Below are 17,650 nucleotides of genomic sequence, written 5' to 3' on the forward strand. Positions count from 1 at the left end.
TAATACAACTCCTTCTTTCTCTGAACACCCTAGGGTGACACAGAGAATAACTACTTTCCCCGAGAACCTTCATTCAAATTTCTGTAGTTATTAGTAGCACATGTCACGGTGCACAATATGCTCTGAAATTAGGTATGGGGATAAGTATTGTCCATCAAGGATGCCACTTTTCAAAAGTGGGGTGATATGATACTTTGACTTCTCGAAAAGCTTCATTCAAGTTCCGATACTTATTAGTAGCACATGTGCACAGTGTATCAGCAAAACGTGTATGGAGTGGAGGCAGTCAGGGCCTCCTGCCAGTGCTTGCTGGTACTAACAAGTGCCGAAGAAATAGTCAAGTGTCGAGGACTTTCAAGAATATTGTCTGTCAAGGATGACAGTTATGAAAAGCGGAGTAATAATTGCATTGGACATGTGTCCTTCTCTGTCGACTTCACTATTTTCCCCGAAGCCTGAGGATTTCATTCAAATATACTTATTAGTAGCGCATAGGCACAATGTACTGCGAAGTAGTTGGCGTATATTCAAGTTGTCTGTCAAGAATGCCGCTTCAGAAGTGGGGTGATGATTGTGTCTTACTGTTGAACGTTGAACTATTGAACATTGAACATGTGTCCTTCTCAGTCCTTCTGCATTGATACTTTGACTTCCTGTGAGCATACTGTTATCGAAAAACTTTCTTGAAAGCCAGTTGAACGTGCATCCTTACCTGCACTTACACTGTCGTACTAAAATTCATCATACAATGGGTCCGGGTTTTGCTATTTAAACATCGAAGTATATCTGTGTTCCCCCAAGGGTCTGTCTCTTATTTCTAGTGCTGCTGCTCTCATTGTATGCATTCTCGCACTTCAGGTTATGATTAAATTCAAACATTTGCTCACATTTGATCAGGTTCTAGGACTTCATACATTGCATCCTGACTCCATTGTCTACAAATTCTGAATTAACCAACTACTGGTAAGCATATTTGATCCTACAATGTGATGTACACATTGATAAAAATGCCCGATCTTGATTAGAAAGAAATGAGCACTCTCAGAGTAACAAACAATACCGCCCAGGATATCTATGTCAGTGTCACTGCAACTGGTGGAGACTTCGACAAAGGTGGGAATGAGAACTGGTTCACTCTCAAGGCTAATGGAGGGAGTGATACCTGGGGATCCCGAACTCAGTGGCAAGTGATACGCTTCACTAGAAGTCAAACCCCAGGTGCATTAGTTGAGACTATCCTTGGGGTTCCTGGTTCAACCGTGAACATATATTAGTCAGGATGGTAGGAAGTTTGGTATAAATGTAGTGATGCTTCCCTCTCATAAAGTGTTAGGTGTATCTGCACCTCGATAAATGATGATGAACTGGCAATAGCAGTTGATAAGATTACTTGATCAGATAGGCTGCAGCTGTAGCAGAAGGGTCAAACTTACTATTACTCATGGCGAATTGGAGATCTCTCAAGAGCGACCTACGAACAAATAAATGCGGATATTGGAGCAGATCGAGGACTAACATTTACTGACCGGCACCTGGTGAATACCAGCCAAATGTTATCTAGAATAGTATCTGCCTCGGTAAAGCCAGGGAGTCTTTCTTGCCTGGTTCCCTCTGAGTAGCAGACCGTCTACTGCTTACGGGATGCTCGATTTCTCCTCGACCAAAGGCTGTAAGAACTCAGTTTATATTCCTTCGTTACGCAAAAAGGGTACATTTCAAGACTCACCCGAGTACAGGCAATCTAAAAGTTTCTCATCTGTCAAATGATGGATTCGCTCGAGGTAGCTTCGTCTACAGCTCATGTCCTTCCCTCTCAACAACGTCGTGCCTTTGAACTTCCCCCCCTCCTGCACACCATAGCACTTGTCGCAGCTTATTCAGGGTCTGTAGAAGGTCTCAGAACCACATTGGATTCTCTGACGATGACCGACAAGCCAAACAGCCACACTTTCATGTTGGTCATGGCCGAAGGTATGGTCAAGGATGCAGGGAATGACATGATAACTCCGGATGCCTATCTGACGATGTTTGACGAGCGGATAACGACTTTCAAGCACAAGTTCTTCAATTCGAACATGATATGGCGAGCGACGGGAGTCAGTCCAAATCGATATGAGTTCGTCCTATGCCGATGTTTTCCCTGACTCGTTGACAAGAATGGTCAGTTGCATGGTAAAAGATGAAGAAATTATCGGCCTTTGTGGCGAACTTAACGAAAATTACGAACAAAGCACATTTTGTGTCCTCAAGCTATTCATAAAACTATCGTTCCCTGATACTTTCCGCGTGATCCTTTCTCAGCATCGTCGACTCTCGACCGTTCACAACCTAGCATGATTAATATTGGTTCGAGATCTATGTGGTACTTTCTGTTTCTCCATGCAGGTCGTCGACGGTCGTTGGTTTGGATTTGGCTGGTACGCTAGTGCTACCGGCTGCTATCCATTTCACATTGTACCTCATCGACATCATTGAGTCTATAATCCCAAATCACACGAACACCACGATACCTTCTAATTCTGCTGGCCATCATTCTTGGTCTACTAGGTCTTCTCATCGCCGTCACTTCGCGCAAGGTTGCGTATGTAAGTAGGATGTCTATCTCCTCGCATTGCCCCTCTGGAATGGTCTTCTTGAGTCTTCCTGCTTATGCGTTCTAGAACTTTGATTTCTTTTCATGAGGTCAAACTCGTACGGTTTTCGGCGACAAGGGTGGTAATCATGATCGTGGTGATAAAGAGAGAGTTTGATTCAATACATATCGTGATGAAAAATGTTTAATGGGCCGAATTTGAAACGTTGGTGGAAGAGTGGTACTCAATCGAGAATTCTTGTATGACTATATGGGTCCGGTATTCTATCTACAATTACATACTCAAAAACCTTGCGAGTCGTATGATTCTGAAGTGCTGCTTGGATGAGCGCCTAAGTGCCTATTTCCTCTTAATCAATGACCACCATCCGCTGAACAAGACGCAATGTCAGCTTCAAGCAGCAAACCCCGTACTTATAACGAGAAGTACATGGGAAGAAATGGATTCACAGAAAAGCCCACCACAAAGGCTCAGAAACTAGAAGTACATCAACATGCTCTCGATATCATCCGCCACTGCGGGGTACGACTACCAAGGCAAGTGCCCATTCTCATTCTCATTCTTCGGCCCCCTTCGTTCTTATTCCAACCTGTATCATCAAATATTTCCTCTGTGAGTAGCGTCGAAACAATAATGAACACTGATTGGACCAAACCCGCACCGGAGACATCGGCGAGTGTGCAGAAAGAGATTGACGAACTCCGGAAGAGGCATGGTGCTCTCCTTTCGAGACTATATGACTTGAATGCCTCAGCGTATCTTGATGATGTGGAAGATCGGTATCGAAGCCGCAATGAAGTGCTAGACGAGGATCCTAGAGAGTGGATGAAAAGAGAGTACAAGGATAACCCTAAAGCGTTAGACGTGAACTATAGCCAAGCCGAGGTCGATGTGATGATCCAGACATCGAATGCGCAAAAGGTATGTGCTGGATATGTCGTGCCAGGAATTCAAGAAAATCTCACCCTCGTCCCGGCAAATAGGAACTATACGCAAAAACTTTCCCGTACCCATTCTCCCCGACCGCGCCTACACCTGCCCACCTACCGTCCATCTCCCGACACAACTACGACTATTGCAAACAGCTCATCGACCTCCAACGGAAGCTTCTTAGTGTCAAGAAGGAAGAAGAAATCAAACTACAGCGTGAGCACGAGCGACTTCAGCAAGAAATGTACAACCGACAGCGCCGGGAGGAGGAAGCTCGGCGGCAAGCGCAGATTGAGAAGGACAGGCTCGAGAAAAAGTTTCCAACGACCGTCGAGGAATTTTATTCGAAGCCAATGGACTTTCGGAATCTTATTGCGAGGTTCTTGGATGCGGGGCCGTTGCAGGATAAACAACTCAGAGCGAATAACTGGACGCAAGAAGAAGTAGCGCCGCTGAAGAAGATTTACAATAAAGATGTATGGTGCTTGCTTGGTCGACTTGAGTCTCGTTCGCTCGTGCTGACATGTGTGGTGATTTCTAGGACAAGTTTCGTGGACAAATAATCGGAATGGTTATGACCATACCAAAGTCAATTAGCAGTGATCCTCGCCGAAAGCTCCCTTGAATATCAACAAAAATAAACCATTTCATTCTGGCAATATTATAATTGAATCCTTGTATTCATTCTACTCCTTTTTTTCAATCTCAGGTGAGTACACAGGCTCTATGTTACAAGAAGAGTGTTTGATTCGTGTGTTGTTTCTACAGTGTATATTACAGGTACATTATCGCATTAAATTCCCGATGTATATGAATCCAAGTAGATGAAATCATCAAATCAAGAGGTAACTTGTCCACGAAAATGACGGTGATGAGACTACTTGTTCAAGCCGAGAGTATCCTTGGTCTTGTCGAGTAGAGATTGCTGCAGGAAGTATCAGGATCAAGGAGCCATCACAAATAGAATAACTCACGTCGTTCTCATTCGAGTTGCTGCTGAACGTGTCACCAACCTTCTGCGTGGTGGATTTCTCGCTCTGGAAAAAGGATTAGCATAGGAATGCTCCAGCCTAAATGAAAGCCCTCGTACCTGGGGTTGAACAGTCGATGCTGCGGAGTCTGCCTTTCCCTTTACGGTGTCTTTAGCTTGCGTGGTACCACTCTTTTGGGAGTCAGGCTATAAATGTCGAAGTTAGAGCTTTCTGGTGTATATTTCCTGAACCGAAGAAGCAGTTACCACAATTGCAGCCTTGGTCTTGTCCTATAATAAACATCAGCACCGTCCATCGAACACGGGTAAGAACAGCAACTAACACCAAAAGATTCACGGGCTTTGTCAGACATGGTGTTCAAAAGAATTTACAGTAGTAGGAGTTGAAAGTGGGAATGTGTTTGTGTGGGTTGGTTAATGAAAAATTTAGAGCAAAGGACGTGTAGTTTATATATCTTTTCAAATCCACCCATTGGAATCGCGTTTGGCCTCTGACGCAGGTTCTGACGCGTCAAAGTGGTCACTGTGACGTTCACGTGCGGAGCTTGCAGGGAGCTTGGCGCGATTCGTCACAGTACATCGCCTCAACATGTCATATTGTGCCTGTCCATGCGGGTCTCCAGTACATTTTCTGAATTCTCTCGTTCAACTTGAAGTGAGCAGTTGGAATCTCTGGCTCTGACGCGTTCAATATTTTGAAGATATCATTGCTGCAAGTCGTAGCTCATGTATACTTACTACTTACTACAATCACCATCCAATCATGCGAATGTCATCAAGACAGGCGTTGGCATACCAGGTCTCTGCATGTTGAGCATCATTTGTCCTGTCATCCATCCTTGAGTGCGCTTTACACCTTCCCTAGTCAAGAGATTACGGTCCACATCCTTCACACGATCACTTGCCCTGCAATACGCGTCCAACTTGTGCGCGTACAGAAGCACCTTGTCGACATCGTGTAGAAAACAGTATATGTTGACTAACTGGTGTAAAGTCCTTCTGTATTCATCTGCTCTTTGAAGATTCTCCTCTTCTAGCTCTCGGAGCCTTGTGAGAGCAGGTTGAAACCATGCGTCGTCGCCAGGTTTAAACCCGCCGATAGGAGGAGTCAGAACGATGGGTTTCCTGAACCGTGCGCGACGCTCGTCAGAAATCTTGGATAGAGCTGGGTCACTGCAGGAAGGGCTGCAAGCGCATGATGAGATACCATAGGGAGCGAGACTCTGAGCTCGTTGGGCGGCAGAGTCAAGAACGGGGCAGTATTCGACTGTGATCTCTGCTCCGGCCGGGATATCGCGAACTGCACAGACGCGGATAGTAAACGTGTCGGTGTGCCAGTGGAAGATAGCGTTGGGGCAGCAGCTGTAGAACAAAAGTTGTATGTTAGTATAGGGTGCGTTGTCTCGAACAGCAAGATTTCACTTACCAATGATTGAGACGTGAAAATTCATTGCAGGTAGCGGAATATTGACCCAATTTACCGGTCGAACCTGACGAGTGACCAAAAAGACGCTGAATGTAGGGCGAAGAACATCTAGACGGCTTTTTAAAAGAACAAACCTTTGTCTCTCAATTTGTTAACATCGATTCCGGCTGCATTTGTCCTCGTTCGCCTGTAATGAACAACAATTTTTTCGAGCATCGCTAATTAGAGTGAATGCAAGGAAGTATTGAATGCGTACCCAATGTATTCACCGCTTCCGTCGTGGCTATGACTATTAAACAAATCCATAAACGCCTTTTGATTTTCGAGTGGCATCCGATCGAACGATTTCTTCACCCTCTTATCCATTTCGTGCAACGTGATCTGCCTTATTTGCTCGAGACTGTACTTTTGCAATTTTCGAATAAAGGCTTTATCGCGTAAGAACTCTGTGTTACTGTTCGGAGTCACGATAAGCGGTCTCTCGTCCATGATAAGCTCTCCAGCACGGATCATCCGCGTGGCGAAAACACCTAGTCCTTTATCACCAGCATCGGCAATGCGGTAGGGTTTTCCTCCCAAAGGTTGTAGAGGTAAAGAAGGGAACCCCGGTGTGTTTTCGATAACGCGTTTAACGTCACCGGAGACGCAACACTCTGTCCATCCTCCAGGATAATCCGCGAGAGTAGCACCTTTCTCCACTGGAGGCAAGGTGACGAAAAAGAATGCATCCGGATCGTTCGGATCAACAGGCTTGCTGTTGAAAGCCACTTTACTAGGGTCGTACCCTTTAGGAAGGCCTGCATCCGCAAATCAGAGGGTTGAGCGACTTGTGTAAGTTTGAGGACAACACGATTACTTACCGGCTTCATCAACAACACCATAACTAAAGTTTCTGGGTTCTGCGATTTCGTCAAGGTCACTGTACTTCACCAAGTTGGAGACTTGGGGTTGATTGGGAGAAAGGGCGGTTGGTTTCTGGGTGCTGTCCGACTTGGTACTCTTGTTATCGTTATCATCTTTGCCAAGTTGCTGCTTTGCTTTGGCGGTGGTGAGGAAACCTCGCTTCATGCTGGTGGTAAAACCTCTGAAAACTTTTGTGGGTCCCAGATCCTTCCACTGGTACATAGCATTCTTTTTTTAAATGAAACGCTAAACTAGGTATAAGCTTCTTTTGCCATTGTATCAGCGCAAATCAGTGCTGTAAAAGGAAAATCATTTTGACATGGCAACAAACGCCTTTGAAGTCTAGTTACTGCCATTTGCAGAACTTAGGGCGCCGTACACAAGGCTTCTCTTGGAGACAAAGGGAAACAAAGGACTTTTCAAAGAGACACCTCACACGCAAGACTAGGGCGGAAATCTAATGTCTATCTCAAATTCAACATTTTCCCTCTCTTCTGTCATATTTGGTGCACTGAAAGGGAATTGACCATCGTCAAATCGGAGAATAGAATAAAACTTACCGGATCCCCACTATCGGTTGAGGTAGGGTCAGGTGCCGAGGAAGATGTCGATGAACTTGCATCATGTTTCTCCGCATCCTCTGTTATGTGCTTCTTCCCCCAGTATCCAAGACCTATGGCTAAAGCTCCAACGGCAATTGCCCCAGCGCCGATTGCCATATTTTGGTTTATCCGCCGCTCCAGTGAGGACTGGACATTCGATTTCATGGGAGAGGTAGGACCTTCCGGTATAAAATGAGCTACAGACTAAGGTGCGGTGGAGAAATGGTCACCTTCATTACTCAATGCTGACGACCGCTCTTCAAGTGAGTTATCGTCGACGACGAAACCTCGGGCTTCGACAACGTCCGAGTCGAGTTCTCTGACGGATGCTTTACTGTTGTAAGTGTTTCCACTTGAAGAGTACGAGGTAGGAACAGCGTTCGCCGCGAATGTGAACGCAAGGGCGACGAACGGAATAAGAGTGCTGTAAGTTCGCATGGTCGATGGAATGTTCGAGTAGTACTAGAAATCGGATTAAGAAGGTTGACAGCACGAGCGAGTGTATGTGTTTGCCGGACCAGCCGGAAGACGACAAAAAGTGCGAGCGGGTGTTGGGTGAGAGCAGAAAGGATCTAACCACCAGGGATCAGACAAGTGAGGATGGGAGTATATATGTGATGTTCAACGAGATGGATGCATATCAGGATGATAACCATTGTGCAGAAGCGATTTAGCAGGATTTAGCCCTGAGATGGGTTCGGTTGACCCATCGGCTCCCGTCGGGCTATCAACTGTTATCGAAGGCTAAGGATAGGATAAAGTATCGACGAGAATTAGCAATGAGGATACTCTACATAGAACACATATTCACCTCATGACGCTCATCGAACTGCTCCCAGGGCCTCCCAGCACCAAGGGATGCTTCGAACAGCTTTGAACCTGGAGGGTGCCACATGATTAATGATTGCTCAATGCTGGACCTGCGCTGTCCTGCAGCTTCGGACAGCTTCCTACTTACATACACAGGGCTTCAAGTTCCTGGGGATGATAGAAATCTGGCGTCGGGACAGGGCCCATGGACGCTTCGAACAGATTCGAACCCGAAGAGTGCCACGGAAGATCGCAGGTCCTGCGCTACCCCCGCGACTTCCTGTGGATGATCATTACCTTGCTTGCAAGGTCTATTAGGGTCTATTTCACCTTGCTTGCAAGGTCTATTCCACCCCGGAATTGTACAGTTTTGATGTGCAGGCACATTTTGTGTCTGTCTGCCCCGCTTTGTATTTGCTTGTTTCGGCCTGCTTTTCACCCACTGCCCACGTCTGTACATACACCAAATATGTCATTCCCTTTGACGACTTATGTACTTAGATACCGAATATTCTATCTCTTCGATAATACTCTTTGATAATATATACACCACTGTCCCCTACAAACTCTGCCTTTTGCCTACATCCAATCTCCATTAACTCTTCCCACTAGGTGATCTATTCTCATCTGCAAAACATGGATGTTCGCCAGAGCAAGGATATTGGCTGGAGAGCGCTGTCCAGCACTGAAAGCACTCCCAGCAGTATTGATCAACTGCTGGGGGTGCTTTCCCAGCTGGACAGCGCTGTCAGCTGCTTTCCAGCTATTAGCCGAAAATCCAGGTTTTACAGATGCCTCTTGTCGGTTTGGAATGAATCATTTTCAAATGTTACTCACACAGTGTTCTTGTTTCTTGATACTTTGTTGGTCCTCTGGGGGCATCAATGAACACCATCATTAATCCAACACATCTATACCACAACACTCCTACACACACCTCCATGCTCTTCACCTCTTCTAACATGTTTTGACCTTCCTTCAGTTCAACAACAATCTGCCACTGCAGACAGAGCTGTCCTTTGTATGATGCCTCAAAATTCCATCATGTCTGTTGTATGTTCTTCTTAGTACCTCATACCTTTATGTCTCAACTAACTCACTGTTTGCACCTGTTCAAACCTTCCTCTCAATGCCACTAAGAACAAATCTCTTCTCCAAGTAATGTCAGGTTCCATATCTTTCCCAACTCCTGTGCCTACTCTTGTTCCAAAGATAGTGTTATGCCTCTCATTATTGTTGTATTCTCATCCTATAAGTGTTTCTGGACCCCCTCCTGAATGGTCTGTTTCCATATGTCAGCTTTTGTCCTTGATTCTCTCAACCATAACTTACAAACACTCCCAGTCCCTTGATGTCCACCCACCCCACGTGGTGCATCAATGAACATTATGAATAACACCACTCATCTTTCATACATTTGCCCCACACAGTCCTTCATCTTCTCAATCTCTGCTTGCAATTGATGCTTTTTACCCACTTCCACTTGCAAATTCCATTGAATCCACAATACCCCACTGCTTGTTGTAAAGTAGTTCCACACTACCTTCTCCATTTCATCAGCAACTTCCTCCAAATTCAACCACACACTTACTGTCTCAACTTTTGTGTACTTCCACTGAAGAGCAGCCAAAAAAAGTACTGCACTCTCGCCATCTTTTGCATGTGGGCTGTCCAGGTCTCCCATTCTAATATATTTTGTTTCTGAAATTGACGCAGGAGCCAATGTCCTCGTATCTTCACATTCTTGTTTGTGTAATGTATTTCACCACCACCATTGCCCATCCCAACATGGACCATATGAAAAGCAACTGTACCTTCATCGCACTGCTCCTGTTGTGTATTGCTGTCCAGTTCCATGGAATATGGCCTGTCCAATCCTGGTACAATATATTCTGTCTCTGCATTTGATGCTGCAGCCATTTCACCACCACCATTTCCCACGCCGACATGGAGCATATGAGGGGCAACTGTACCTTCACCGCAATGCTCCTGTGGTGTTTTTTTGCTGTCCAATTCGACACAAAAATTATGAAAATATCCCTATACGCCATCCATTGGCTCTACTGCCATGTCCATTGTTGTACTTTCAATGAAAGCATTTAGCTGCCCATGTACCTTTACATGGAGCATTATGTTCAATGTTTGTGTTTGTGTCAAAGGAGACTTACTCTTATTCATGGCATTATAGGCTAGGATATTGGACTTGGTGCGACAGAGTTTGCATCATCTGCAAAATCTCAGGTTGATCTACATACTGCACATTGATGCTTATGATTTAGATGTTGAACAGGCATTCAATGGCTTACATGACATTTGCCCGTCTTTGCGTGAAATTCAGTTCCATGATCAGAAATGGGTATTTGGCAGTGGAAGTTGGACCAAAACATACTTGTAGCATAATAGGTATAAATGTCAGCTAGTAAAATGAAGTGGTGTTGAGAACATGACCCAAGCAAGGTGTGGTCCACGGCAGTGGAGCCTAGTCTACCCTATTCTACCCCGGAATTGAACATTTTTGATGTGCAGGCACACTTTGAACTTGTTTTGTTTTGAAGCTTCCACAACAACTCGCCCATTGTCCATCTACATTAGGGTACCGTAACTAATTCTCAAACTATTACTTACATTTGTTTCTAACATTGAAGTTCTGAATCCATTAGTTACACGCGTAAGTAACAGTAACTAATTAGTGTAAGAAACAGTGTAACTAATATGATGTTACTATTTGTAACTTGAAGAATTCAAGTAACTAAGTGTAACTTATATTCCAAGGCTTTCCCAGTTGACTGGCACATCCCTTTGGTTCACCTCTTCACTGATCAGTAGTTGAGAAGAACCGGAGGCCATGGCTGACTCTGGGGTATCACAGAGAGTCTGCAACTCATCTGATGATATCATTGCCAGCAAAGCAGGAGATGCGAGGTTGATCTCATTTTCATCAACAATGATGCACGAAGCAGACAGAATGACTCGCTTTTTACAGCCTCGCTTCTTGGGCATCTGAGCCTCCTTCTCTCCTTCGGACTGTCCTTCTTCATCCTCTTCATTATCCTCGCTGTCATCAGAATTGTCACCAAGATTACATGTGGGATAAGGCTCGAACTGAAGCTTCTTCAAGTAAGTCTTGTCGAGGTTGGAAAACTTAACCACAGGATGTTTTCAAGGTGTTTCTTAGTGACATTCGTTACACTGAAAATCCTACACCCTCAACATGACATGTAAGTAAAATGTTAGTAACATGAATTAGTTACATTTGTAACTTGAATTTGAATAAGTTACGGAACCCTAAGATTCTACATGGCATTCAAAACATATGGAGGCCCTGTACCCACTCGCGGCGTGCCCTGTGCGCGCCGTGTTTTAGATCTACAATATTTACCAAGCAAGGTGTGGTCCACGACAGTGGAGCCTAGTGATATTTGCCGTCGGCGAATAAGGAATGCGAAATTGTGAATCTCCCTGGACACTCCCTGACACTCCCTGGACTCACCAGGAAAGACGGTTCTTAAAGCTTTCTCAGTATACATTCATCGATATCGGGCTTAACAGCGACGTATAACAGCGCCCAAAAATAAGTAGCAGATTATGGATGCACACACTTGCACACAGTGTCAGACATTATGATGTTTGGATAAGAGATCTAGCTATAGTAGCTAGAGATAAGTCTGCAAGAAATCATCGGCCCAGGTCTGCTTATAAAGTACGGGCTTTCGCCGCTTTGGCCGAAACGACGCACCATAGCTGGTCCGTGCGCTCTACTTCATATAACCTTGGACACAACATGCCCGACGACGGGCTAAGAAAACGCAAAACGGGCTCAAAGCCTGAGAAGGAGCCTCCGCAGAATGCCACTGTCAGCTCATCTCTTTCTTCCTTCGACCGTTTTTTGACCGTGATCCACGTATACAGGCCGACGAATCGGAATTTGACATAGACAGTGCTGCTTTACTGCAATATCTCAAAATTCTTTGGATACCTCTTCTTCTATGCTTTGGATTGTTCGTATACATTGTAAGCTTGCTTAAGCACTGGTTTGATTGAGTACTCACTAGCCGTTTAGAATCCTTCCACACTTTCGGATATAGCCAGCTTCTGGATTGAGTCGGACGACTGGCAAACTTCACCAGGATCGAGCACTAAAAGCTTTGTGGGACTCGGTGCAGATATAGAGAAAAGAGATGCGGTTGTAGAAGCTTTCAAAGTGCGCGTTCTGACGGGCCTTTTTGGACCGAAAGATATCTAATTTCCAAATCTAGCATGCGTGGCGCTCCTATGGTGTGTAAATTCCTTCAGACTTGTCGATGCACTTTTATACCTTTGAATTTGACATAGAAAGAGATGCAATGGGAGACGACGAGTATCATCCGATTAGCCACAAAGGCTCAAACTTGACTCAAGCCGGAGGCATTGGTTACACTGTTATCGACTCCATTGATACCATGTTGATCATGGGCCTTGAAGATGATTATGCCAGAGCGAGGAAATGGGTGGATACCAGACTATCATTTGACAGAGATGCAGAGTTCAATACTTTCGAAGTGAATTGAGAGTCTTTACTTCTAAATCGTATTCTAACAGCACACACAGACTACCATTCGTGTTCTTGGGGGTCTTCTCTCAGCTTACGAGCTGACTGACCACGATAAACTCTACCTGGACCGCGCAATTGAACTCGCAGACCGCATCTTGCCTGTTTTTGATACCCCTTCCGGGCTCCCGCTGCCCAACATTAATCTTGGTAAACGCGAAGGCGTTTCTGATCCATACCTCCCTCTACTCGTCAGCACCGCCGAAGTTGCTACGCTACAACTCGAATTCAGGTATCTCAGCTATCTGACAGACGAAGACATTTATTGGGAAAAAGTCGAATCTGTACGTTTTTAGTGGTTGGATTACTGTTTTGACAAACTGACGAGAACACGTAGGTTATGAGAACTATCAAGGAGAATCAAATGCCACACGGACTTGCTTCGATTTACATGCAGTATGATTTTTTCCTTGTTCGTTTACATTTTATTCGCTCATAGAAAATCAGTGTAGAGACAGGACAGTTTGTTCCTTCTGCTATTCGACTAGGGTCGCGCGGAGATTCGTACTATGAATATCTATTGTCAGTCTCATGCATTTCCTATATCCTGACCTTATTCATGTTTTCCCAGAAAGCAATACCTACAAACTGTAAGTTTTTCTGTATCTAAACCTCGAGCAACTTCTGACTATTATAATGGTCCTATCAGAACCAGACGGAAGATGTTTACCGACAGGTTAGTCGGAATAGTACCTCATGCGAAACAGAGGGAATTACTGTATTTTCACAGATGTACGATAACGCAATGTCCGCTGTCCACGAAAACCTCATCACGAAAAGTCCATACACGAGGATGACCTATACCTCAGAGCTCATTCCAGAGCGAAACTCTGGTGGACAACTGTTTGTATTCTCTCTATATTGGACCCGCGGATTTTAACTTTTTTCCTTAAAGCTCCTGGCGACTTACTCCAAAGCAAGACCACTTGGCGTGCTTCTTCGGGGGATCCCTCATGCTTGGTGCAACTATCACTGGCGCATCGACTCTTCCTGTGTCTATCCCACCTCGTCAGTCGGAATTCATGGATCACGGAAAGAGGGACTGGAAGGATGGGGTCGAGCTGATTAAGACTTGCGTGGATACACATGACACTCTGACGTATGTTTATCTCCTTGCTCAAAGGCTGACGAGGAATGTTCAATGAATTTGCAGCGGGCTTTCTCCTGAGATTGCACACTTTCGTATACCTTCAGATGGAATGATTGACGTATTGTCCAAATCTGGCGTTCCTGCTGATTGGTACATCAAAGGTGCAAGGTGGGTAACGGATTTCTAGACGACGTACAGACTTTAAGAACTCACTGTTTACACCGTAGCCCAGGTGCAGAAGCCCCATACGATGCCAGATACATGTTACGGTGTGTTTATTCCGTGCCCCGTTTATTTCTATGGGGTTATTTCTGAACATCACTGAACATCGCCGATGGGAACAGCCCAGAAACTGTCGAATCCTTATTTTTGGCTTTCCGTCTCACAGGAGATATTCGCTACCGTGACTGGGGCTGGGATATCTTCCAATCAATTGAGAAGCATTGCAAAGTTGAAACTGGTGGGTATGCGACTATCATGAATGTGGACGAAGTACCATCAAGGAAAGAGGATAAAATGGAGACGTTCCTCATGGTGAGATATGTGCTTCTTTGATTGTGACGTATACTCACGATTTTGCCTGTCACTTATTAGAGCGAGACGCTGAAGTACCTGTTCTTGCTATTTGAGGATGCGAGCGTGCTATCTTTGGACAGTTAGTATCATTCCAATGCTAGTCTATTCAATCAATGCTAACCGTCTTCCTTGGCAGAATATGTATTCAACACAGAGGTTCGTCCTCTTTGTTACACCTATGCCTCTCATCATACTAACACAACCTTCGTAGGCGCACCCTTTACCAATATTTTCCCCACACGTTCGGACAGGCTTTTCTTAATAGTACAATGTATGTGGTTCAGGTATCTAAATGCTGCATGTATGCTATCGTATCTATTCGACCATTCCTATTCTTCCTTCCCAGTGATTTCCCTTCTGGCAGCAGCAGCTATATCAGATAAGAATGCATTCGCATAAGGAGCCACTAGTATAGACACGAATATCGTCGGCAAAAGCACCCATAGGAAAGGTACAATTGAAGCCGGTATCAAACCAAAGTATAATGGTTCTAGAATGACCATGAAGGGTACTGGACGGACTTCAGTTACACCAGACAGAGGAGAAATGATGCCAGCGTCGACAACGCGGATACGGGCGAACTTGACACGCGTCCGGGCTGGTGGAGATATTGGTTTCCCTGCGAAGCGTGAAGCAGTTGTCTCTGGGTTGAAAATATTCATGCCGAAATCCGCAGGAGACTGTTATAATAAGAATTTAGGCTATATCTTTGTGACATTAGTATCAGAGACGCACTGAACCAGGCCATGATATTCGCAAAGTATACTTCGTATACGACTTCCAATCAGGATGATCCAAATCAAGCTTTATCCAAATTTCGTTCGAACAGTTGGGCGCTTTCGAGAGCAGCTCCTGCGGCGACGAGCAGACGACATTCATGCGCGTGCCAAATGGCGCAGGTTGAACATTGAAGGATTTTTCATTAGCTCCAGGGCTCAAGACATGCCTAGAAATTAAAATGTCAGCCAAGATATGTTTTGGCGAGACAGTAGGTGGCGCACCAGTTATGATCGTCAGATATGTGCACATCTATTTGATCTGAAGCTTCGAAGTTCACGATTTCTGTGTTGGCAAGGGCAAAAGACGCGAAACAAAGAAGGAAGAATAATTGTCGGTGGAAGAACAGCATCAAAATGCCGGCGGCAGACTTAAGCGCTTGCTTTCCTTTCCGCATTCCACACTATTCCACAGCGCGCAACGATTCCTTATTCATTTATCAAGATCTGCACACAGCATCTGAGTCGAGTCTAGTAGCGCCCGCCTCATGGCTGTAACGTATTTGTGTACGATTGCCGACATTCTTCACCTTCTCCCCTCAAGCTGGACAGCTTGCTTGGTACATACTTCTTCCAAAGAAGATCAGTTTACCTCAGACTAGTCCTTATAAACTAGCTTTGATAACCCACTCATTTATTGTGTCCCCATCCCCCCACTGATTTTGGACTCGTCATGTTCCTTCTCCTCGCCCTTTTCACGACGGTTTGGAGCACTTCACTGTGGTGGCATGTCAGATGTGAAGATCCGAGTCTCAACGTTCCTGCTTGTAGCTCGCAGTTTGATTACCAATGGGTAAGTGCCGACCAAATCTCTCATAGTTTGATTCGTCGATATGTCACTATAGTCGGTCAACTCCAAAGGGCAGAGTCCTTGCCAAGTCTCAGGCTATCTGGGTTCTGTATGTTTTGGTGGTGGTGAGTGTGCTACCTTCTCTGATATTTCTCGATAATTTATACGCCATCGTTGGGAAGCATTCAGCATACCGGCCGTCACACCCGGAGAATATTACTCTCTTGGCTCAGAGTTGCAGAATAATTGTACCTGCTCGACTGTATATTATAGTGCCCTGAGTGCCTGCGCGAGCTGTCAAGGAGTGAGCTATACAACGCAAGTCATTGTCAAAGTTGCATGTTTTCCCGCAAGGAACTTATCGACATTCCTCGACTAGATGGGCGGATTTTTCAACAAATTGCTCGACGGTCTTCCTCAGCGTGTATGACATAAACATTATGTCTCCCGAGCACACAATATAACGCTACTTGGATCTCACAGATATCCAGAAACAATTCCATCTGGTACGGCTGTCCCACATTGGGCATACCAGGCCATAACCGTACGTCTTTTTTTTAAGTCACATATACTGATGATGTCAGATCATCCATTTATAATACCCACAGGGCTCCGCTACATTTAACACCACCCTTGCTCAAGAAGCAGGAGGCAAGTTGGTCTATTTTTTCTTCTTTCAATCATATTTATCCAATTTAGATCTTCCCGAATCATCAACGGCTGCGACTTCTACCAGTTTAACCTCACCTTCAACAGCAATAATTTCCAGTACTCCCATAGCCACACCAAGCACCGCTTCATCCGACGACGCGCACAAGATCAATGCTGGCGCGATCGCTGGCGGCGTAGTCGGAGGACTGGCCTTCATTTGCATTGTAATCCTTGCATTTATATTCGGACATCCATGCCGCCGACGAAAGCCAGACGGATCTCGACCAGTGTCTCCCTTAGACGTTGATAATGATATGTCTTTGGCCATGCCTACACCATTTATGCTTCATCACACTAATACACCTTTGAAGCCATACGTGCGTTTCTATTATCATCTTCACAACGTATGCTTATGTATATCATCGCAGAACCCATCTGATCCGGAGACTTATTTCTCGGAAAATGCACGACCTGATTCACGAAATATACGCGAGCATTATCTGTCATGGTCTGGCACATCTGCGAGGTACTCTGGAATGGCAGAAATATAATGACCGGTCACGGTGTGTAGGATAGCCTGTTCATTCCCATACCTGTCAGTGTCTATGAGGGTGAGCTAGGAGGTCTAGGTGTCGGGAATGTAGAACATCACGATCAATTGCTTTGCGCTTCCAAAAGACTTCAAACGTCCTTGTATAGTATATGGTGCCTCACGATCATTATACTTAGACGCAAGTCGATCCAAGTTCAGAGCAAGTCGAGTTGGACCGTGGCCTGTTGCTCATTTCTCGAATTCAAATTGGTACATCTTAGAATTATTTCTTGTTCGCTATAGTATTAAATTACTACGACTCTACGAGATTACATTGAATATATATTTGCAGGTACACGAACATATCTGAACAGATCTGAACCTATTGGTT

At 45.0% G+C, this 17,650-nt stretch overlaps 8 protein-coding genes across 8 annotated transcripts; 5 read left to right on the forward strand and 3 right to left on the reverse strand.

Moving 5' to 3' along the window:
• Positions 1–554: 554 nt before the first annotated feature.
• On the forward strand, positions 555–1,440 carry C8R40DRAFT_1108852 (uncharacterized protein). The gene is made up of 3 exons (XM_046228278.1): positions 555–837; positions 898–963; positions 1,026–1,440. Exon 3 carries the CDS (start codon positions 1,032–1,034, stop codon positions 1,272–1,274), a length of 243 nt encoding a protein of 80 aa, XP_046085522.1. The 5' UTR covers positions 555–837; positions 898–963; positions 1,026–1,031; the 3' UTR covers positions 1,275–1,440.
• Positions 1,441–1,914: 474 nt separating this feature from the next.
• On the forward strand, positions 1,915–2,544 carry C8R40DRAFT_1108855 (uncharacterized protein). The gene has a single exon (XM_046228279.1). The coding sequence runs from the start codon at positions 2,113–2,115 to the stop codon at positions 2,335–2,337; it is 225 nt and encodes a 74-aa protein (XP_046085523.1). The 5' UTR covers positions 1,915–2,112; the 3' UTR covers positions 2,338–2,544.
• A 434-nt stretch (positions 2,545–2,978) lies between these two features.
• On the forward strand, positions 2,979–4,149 carry C8R40DRAFT_1171536 (uncharacterized protein; the record flags this gene model as incomplete). The annotated part of the gene is made up of 3 exons (XM_046231717.1): positions 2,979–3,515; positions 3,578–4,000; positions 4,066–4,149. 3 exons carry the CDS (start codon positions 2,979–2,981, stop codon positions 4,147–4,149), a joined length of 1,044 nt encoding a protein of 347 aa, XP_046085524.1.
• A 227-nt stretch (positions 4,150–4,376) lies between these two features.
• Positions 4,377–4,978, reverse strand: C8R40DRAFT_317838 (heat shock protein 9/12-domain-containing protein). The gene is made up of 5 exons (XM_046234685.1): positions 4,839–4,978; positions 4,762–4,785; positions 4,615–4,701; positions 4,499–4,561; positions 4,377–4,449 (listed from the first exon to the last, which is right to left on the reverse strand). The coding sequence occupies exons 1-5, from the start codon at positions 4,866–4,868 to the stop codon at positions 4,402–4,404; spliced, it is 252 nt and encodes an 83-aa protein (XP_046085525.1). The 5' UTR covers positions 4,869–4,978; the 3' UTR covers positions 4,377–4,401.
• Positions 4,979–5,276: 298 nt separating this feature from the next.
• Positions 5,277–7,884, reverse strand: C8R40DRAFT_1171538 (uncharacterized protein; the record flags this gene model as incomplete). The annotated part of the gene is made up of 7 exons (XM_046231718.1): positions 5,277–5,877; positions 5,942–6,005; positions 6,076–6,128; positions 6,198–6,738; positions 6,802–7,072; positions 7,405–7,625; positions 7,677–7,884. The coding sequence occupies 7 exons, from the start codon at positions 7,882–7,884 to the stop codon at positions 5,277–5,279; spliced, it is 1,959 nt and encodes a 652-aa protein (XP_046085526.1).
• Positions 7,885–12,037: 4,153 nt separating this feature from the next.
• On the forward strand, positions 12,038–14,772 carry C8R40DRAFT_1171540 (glycoside hydrolase; the record flags this gene model as incomplete). The annotated part of the gene is made up of 18 exons (XM_046231719.1): positions 12,038–12,109; positions 12,166–12,267; positions 12,317–12,457; positions 12,513–12,531; positions 12,589–12,794; positions 12,844–13,128; positions 13,182–13,240; positions 13,292–13,366; positions 13,416–13,434; positions 13,494–13,520; positions 13,575–13,687; positions 13,740–13,943; positions 13,998–14,102; positions 14,162–14,197; positions 14,279–14,468; positions 14,529–14,589; positions 14,647–14,666; positions 14,722–14,772. The coding sequence occupies 18 exons, from the start codon at positions 12,038–12,040 to the stop codon at positions 14,770–14,772; spliced, it is 1,785 nt and encodes a 594-aa protein (XP_046085527.1).
• Positions 14,773–14,839: 67 nt separating this feature from the next.
• On the reverse strand, positions 14,840–15,639 carry C8R40DRAFT_1047414 (uncharacterized protein; the record flags this gene model as incomplete). Its single annotated transcript, XM_046224440.1, has 3 exons — positions 14,840–15,190; positions 15,246–15,456; positions 15,512–15,639. 3 exons carry the CDS (start codon positions 15,637–15,639, stop codon positions 14,840–14,842), a joined length of 690 nt encoding a protein of 229 aa, XP_046085528.1.
• Positions 15,640–15,659: 20 nt separating this feature from the next.
• C8R40DRAFT_318082 (uncharacterized protein) lies at positions 15,660–17,649 on the forward strand. Its single transcript, XM_046234686.1, has 8 exons — positions 15,660–16,079; positions 16,132–16,201; positions 16,259–16,394; positions 16,456–16,500; positions 16,560–16,620; positions 16,685–16,727; positions 16,776–17,104; positions 17,156–17,649. The coding sequence occupies exons 1-8, from the start codon at positions 15,960–15,962 to the stop codon at positions 17,276–17,278; spliced, it is 927 nt and encodes a 308-aa protein (XP_046085529.1). The 5' UTR covers positions 15,660–15,959; the 3' UTR covers positions 17,279–17,649.
• Position 17,650: the final 1 nt, after the last annotated feature.

The sequence above is a fragment of the Lentinula edodes genome (genome assembly GCF_021015755.1).
Source record: "Lentinula edodes strain Le(Bin) 0899 ss11 chromosome Unknown C8R40scaffold_21, whole genome shotgun sequence".
Classification (NCBI taxonomy): domain Eukaryota; kingdom Fungi; phylum Basidiomycota; class Agaricomycetes; order Agaricales; family Omphalotaceae; genus Lentinula; species Lentinula edodes.

Bases quoted from the DNA above. Each gene is read 5' to 3' on its own strand.
- C8R40DRAFT_1108852 (XM_046228278.1), top strand. From the start codon at position 1,032: ATGAGCACTCTCAGAGTAACAAACAATACCGCCCAGGATATCTATGTC.
- C8R40DRAFT_1108855 (XM_046228279.1), top strand. From the start codon at position 2,113: ATGAGTTCGTCCTATGCCGATGTTTTCCCTGACTCGTTGACAAGAATG.
- C8R40DRAFT_317838 (XM_046234685.1), bottom strand. From the start codon at position 4,868: ATGTCTGACAAAGCCCGTGAATCTTTTGGT. The intron at 4,562-4,614 runs GTACGAGGGCTT...TCCTTTTTCCAG, and splicing joins CATCGACTGTTCAACCCCAG to AGCGAGAAATCCACCACGCA. The intron at 4,450-4,498 runs GTGAGTTATTCT...TACTTCCTGCAG, and splicing joins GCAACTCGAATGAGAACGAC to CAATCTCTACTCGACAAGAC.
- C8R40DRAFT_318082 (XM_046234686.1), top strand. From the start codon at position 15,960: ATGTTCCTTCTCCTCGCCCTTTTCACGACGGTTTGGAGCACTTCACTG. The intron at 16,202-16,258 runs GTGAGTGTGCTA...ATCGTTGGGAAG, and splicing joins TTCTGTATGTTTTGGTGGTG to CATTCAGCATACCGGCCGTC. The intron at 16,621-16,684 runs GTACGTCTTTTT...TAATACCCACAG, and splicing joins GGGCATACCAGGCCATAACC to GGCTCCGCTACATTTAACAC.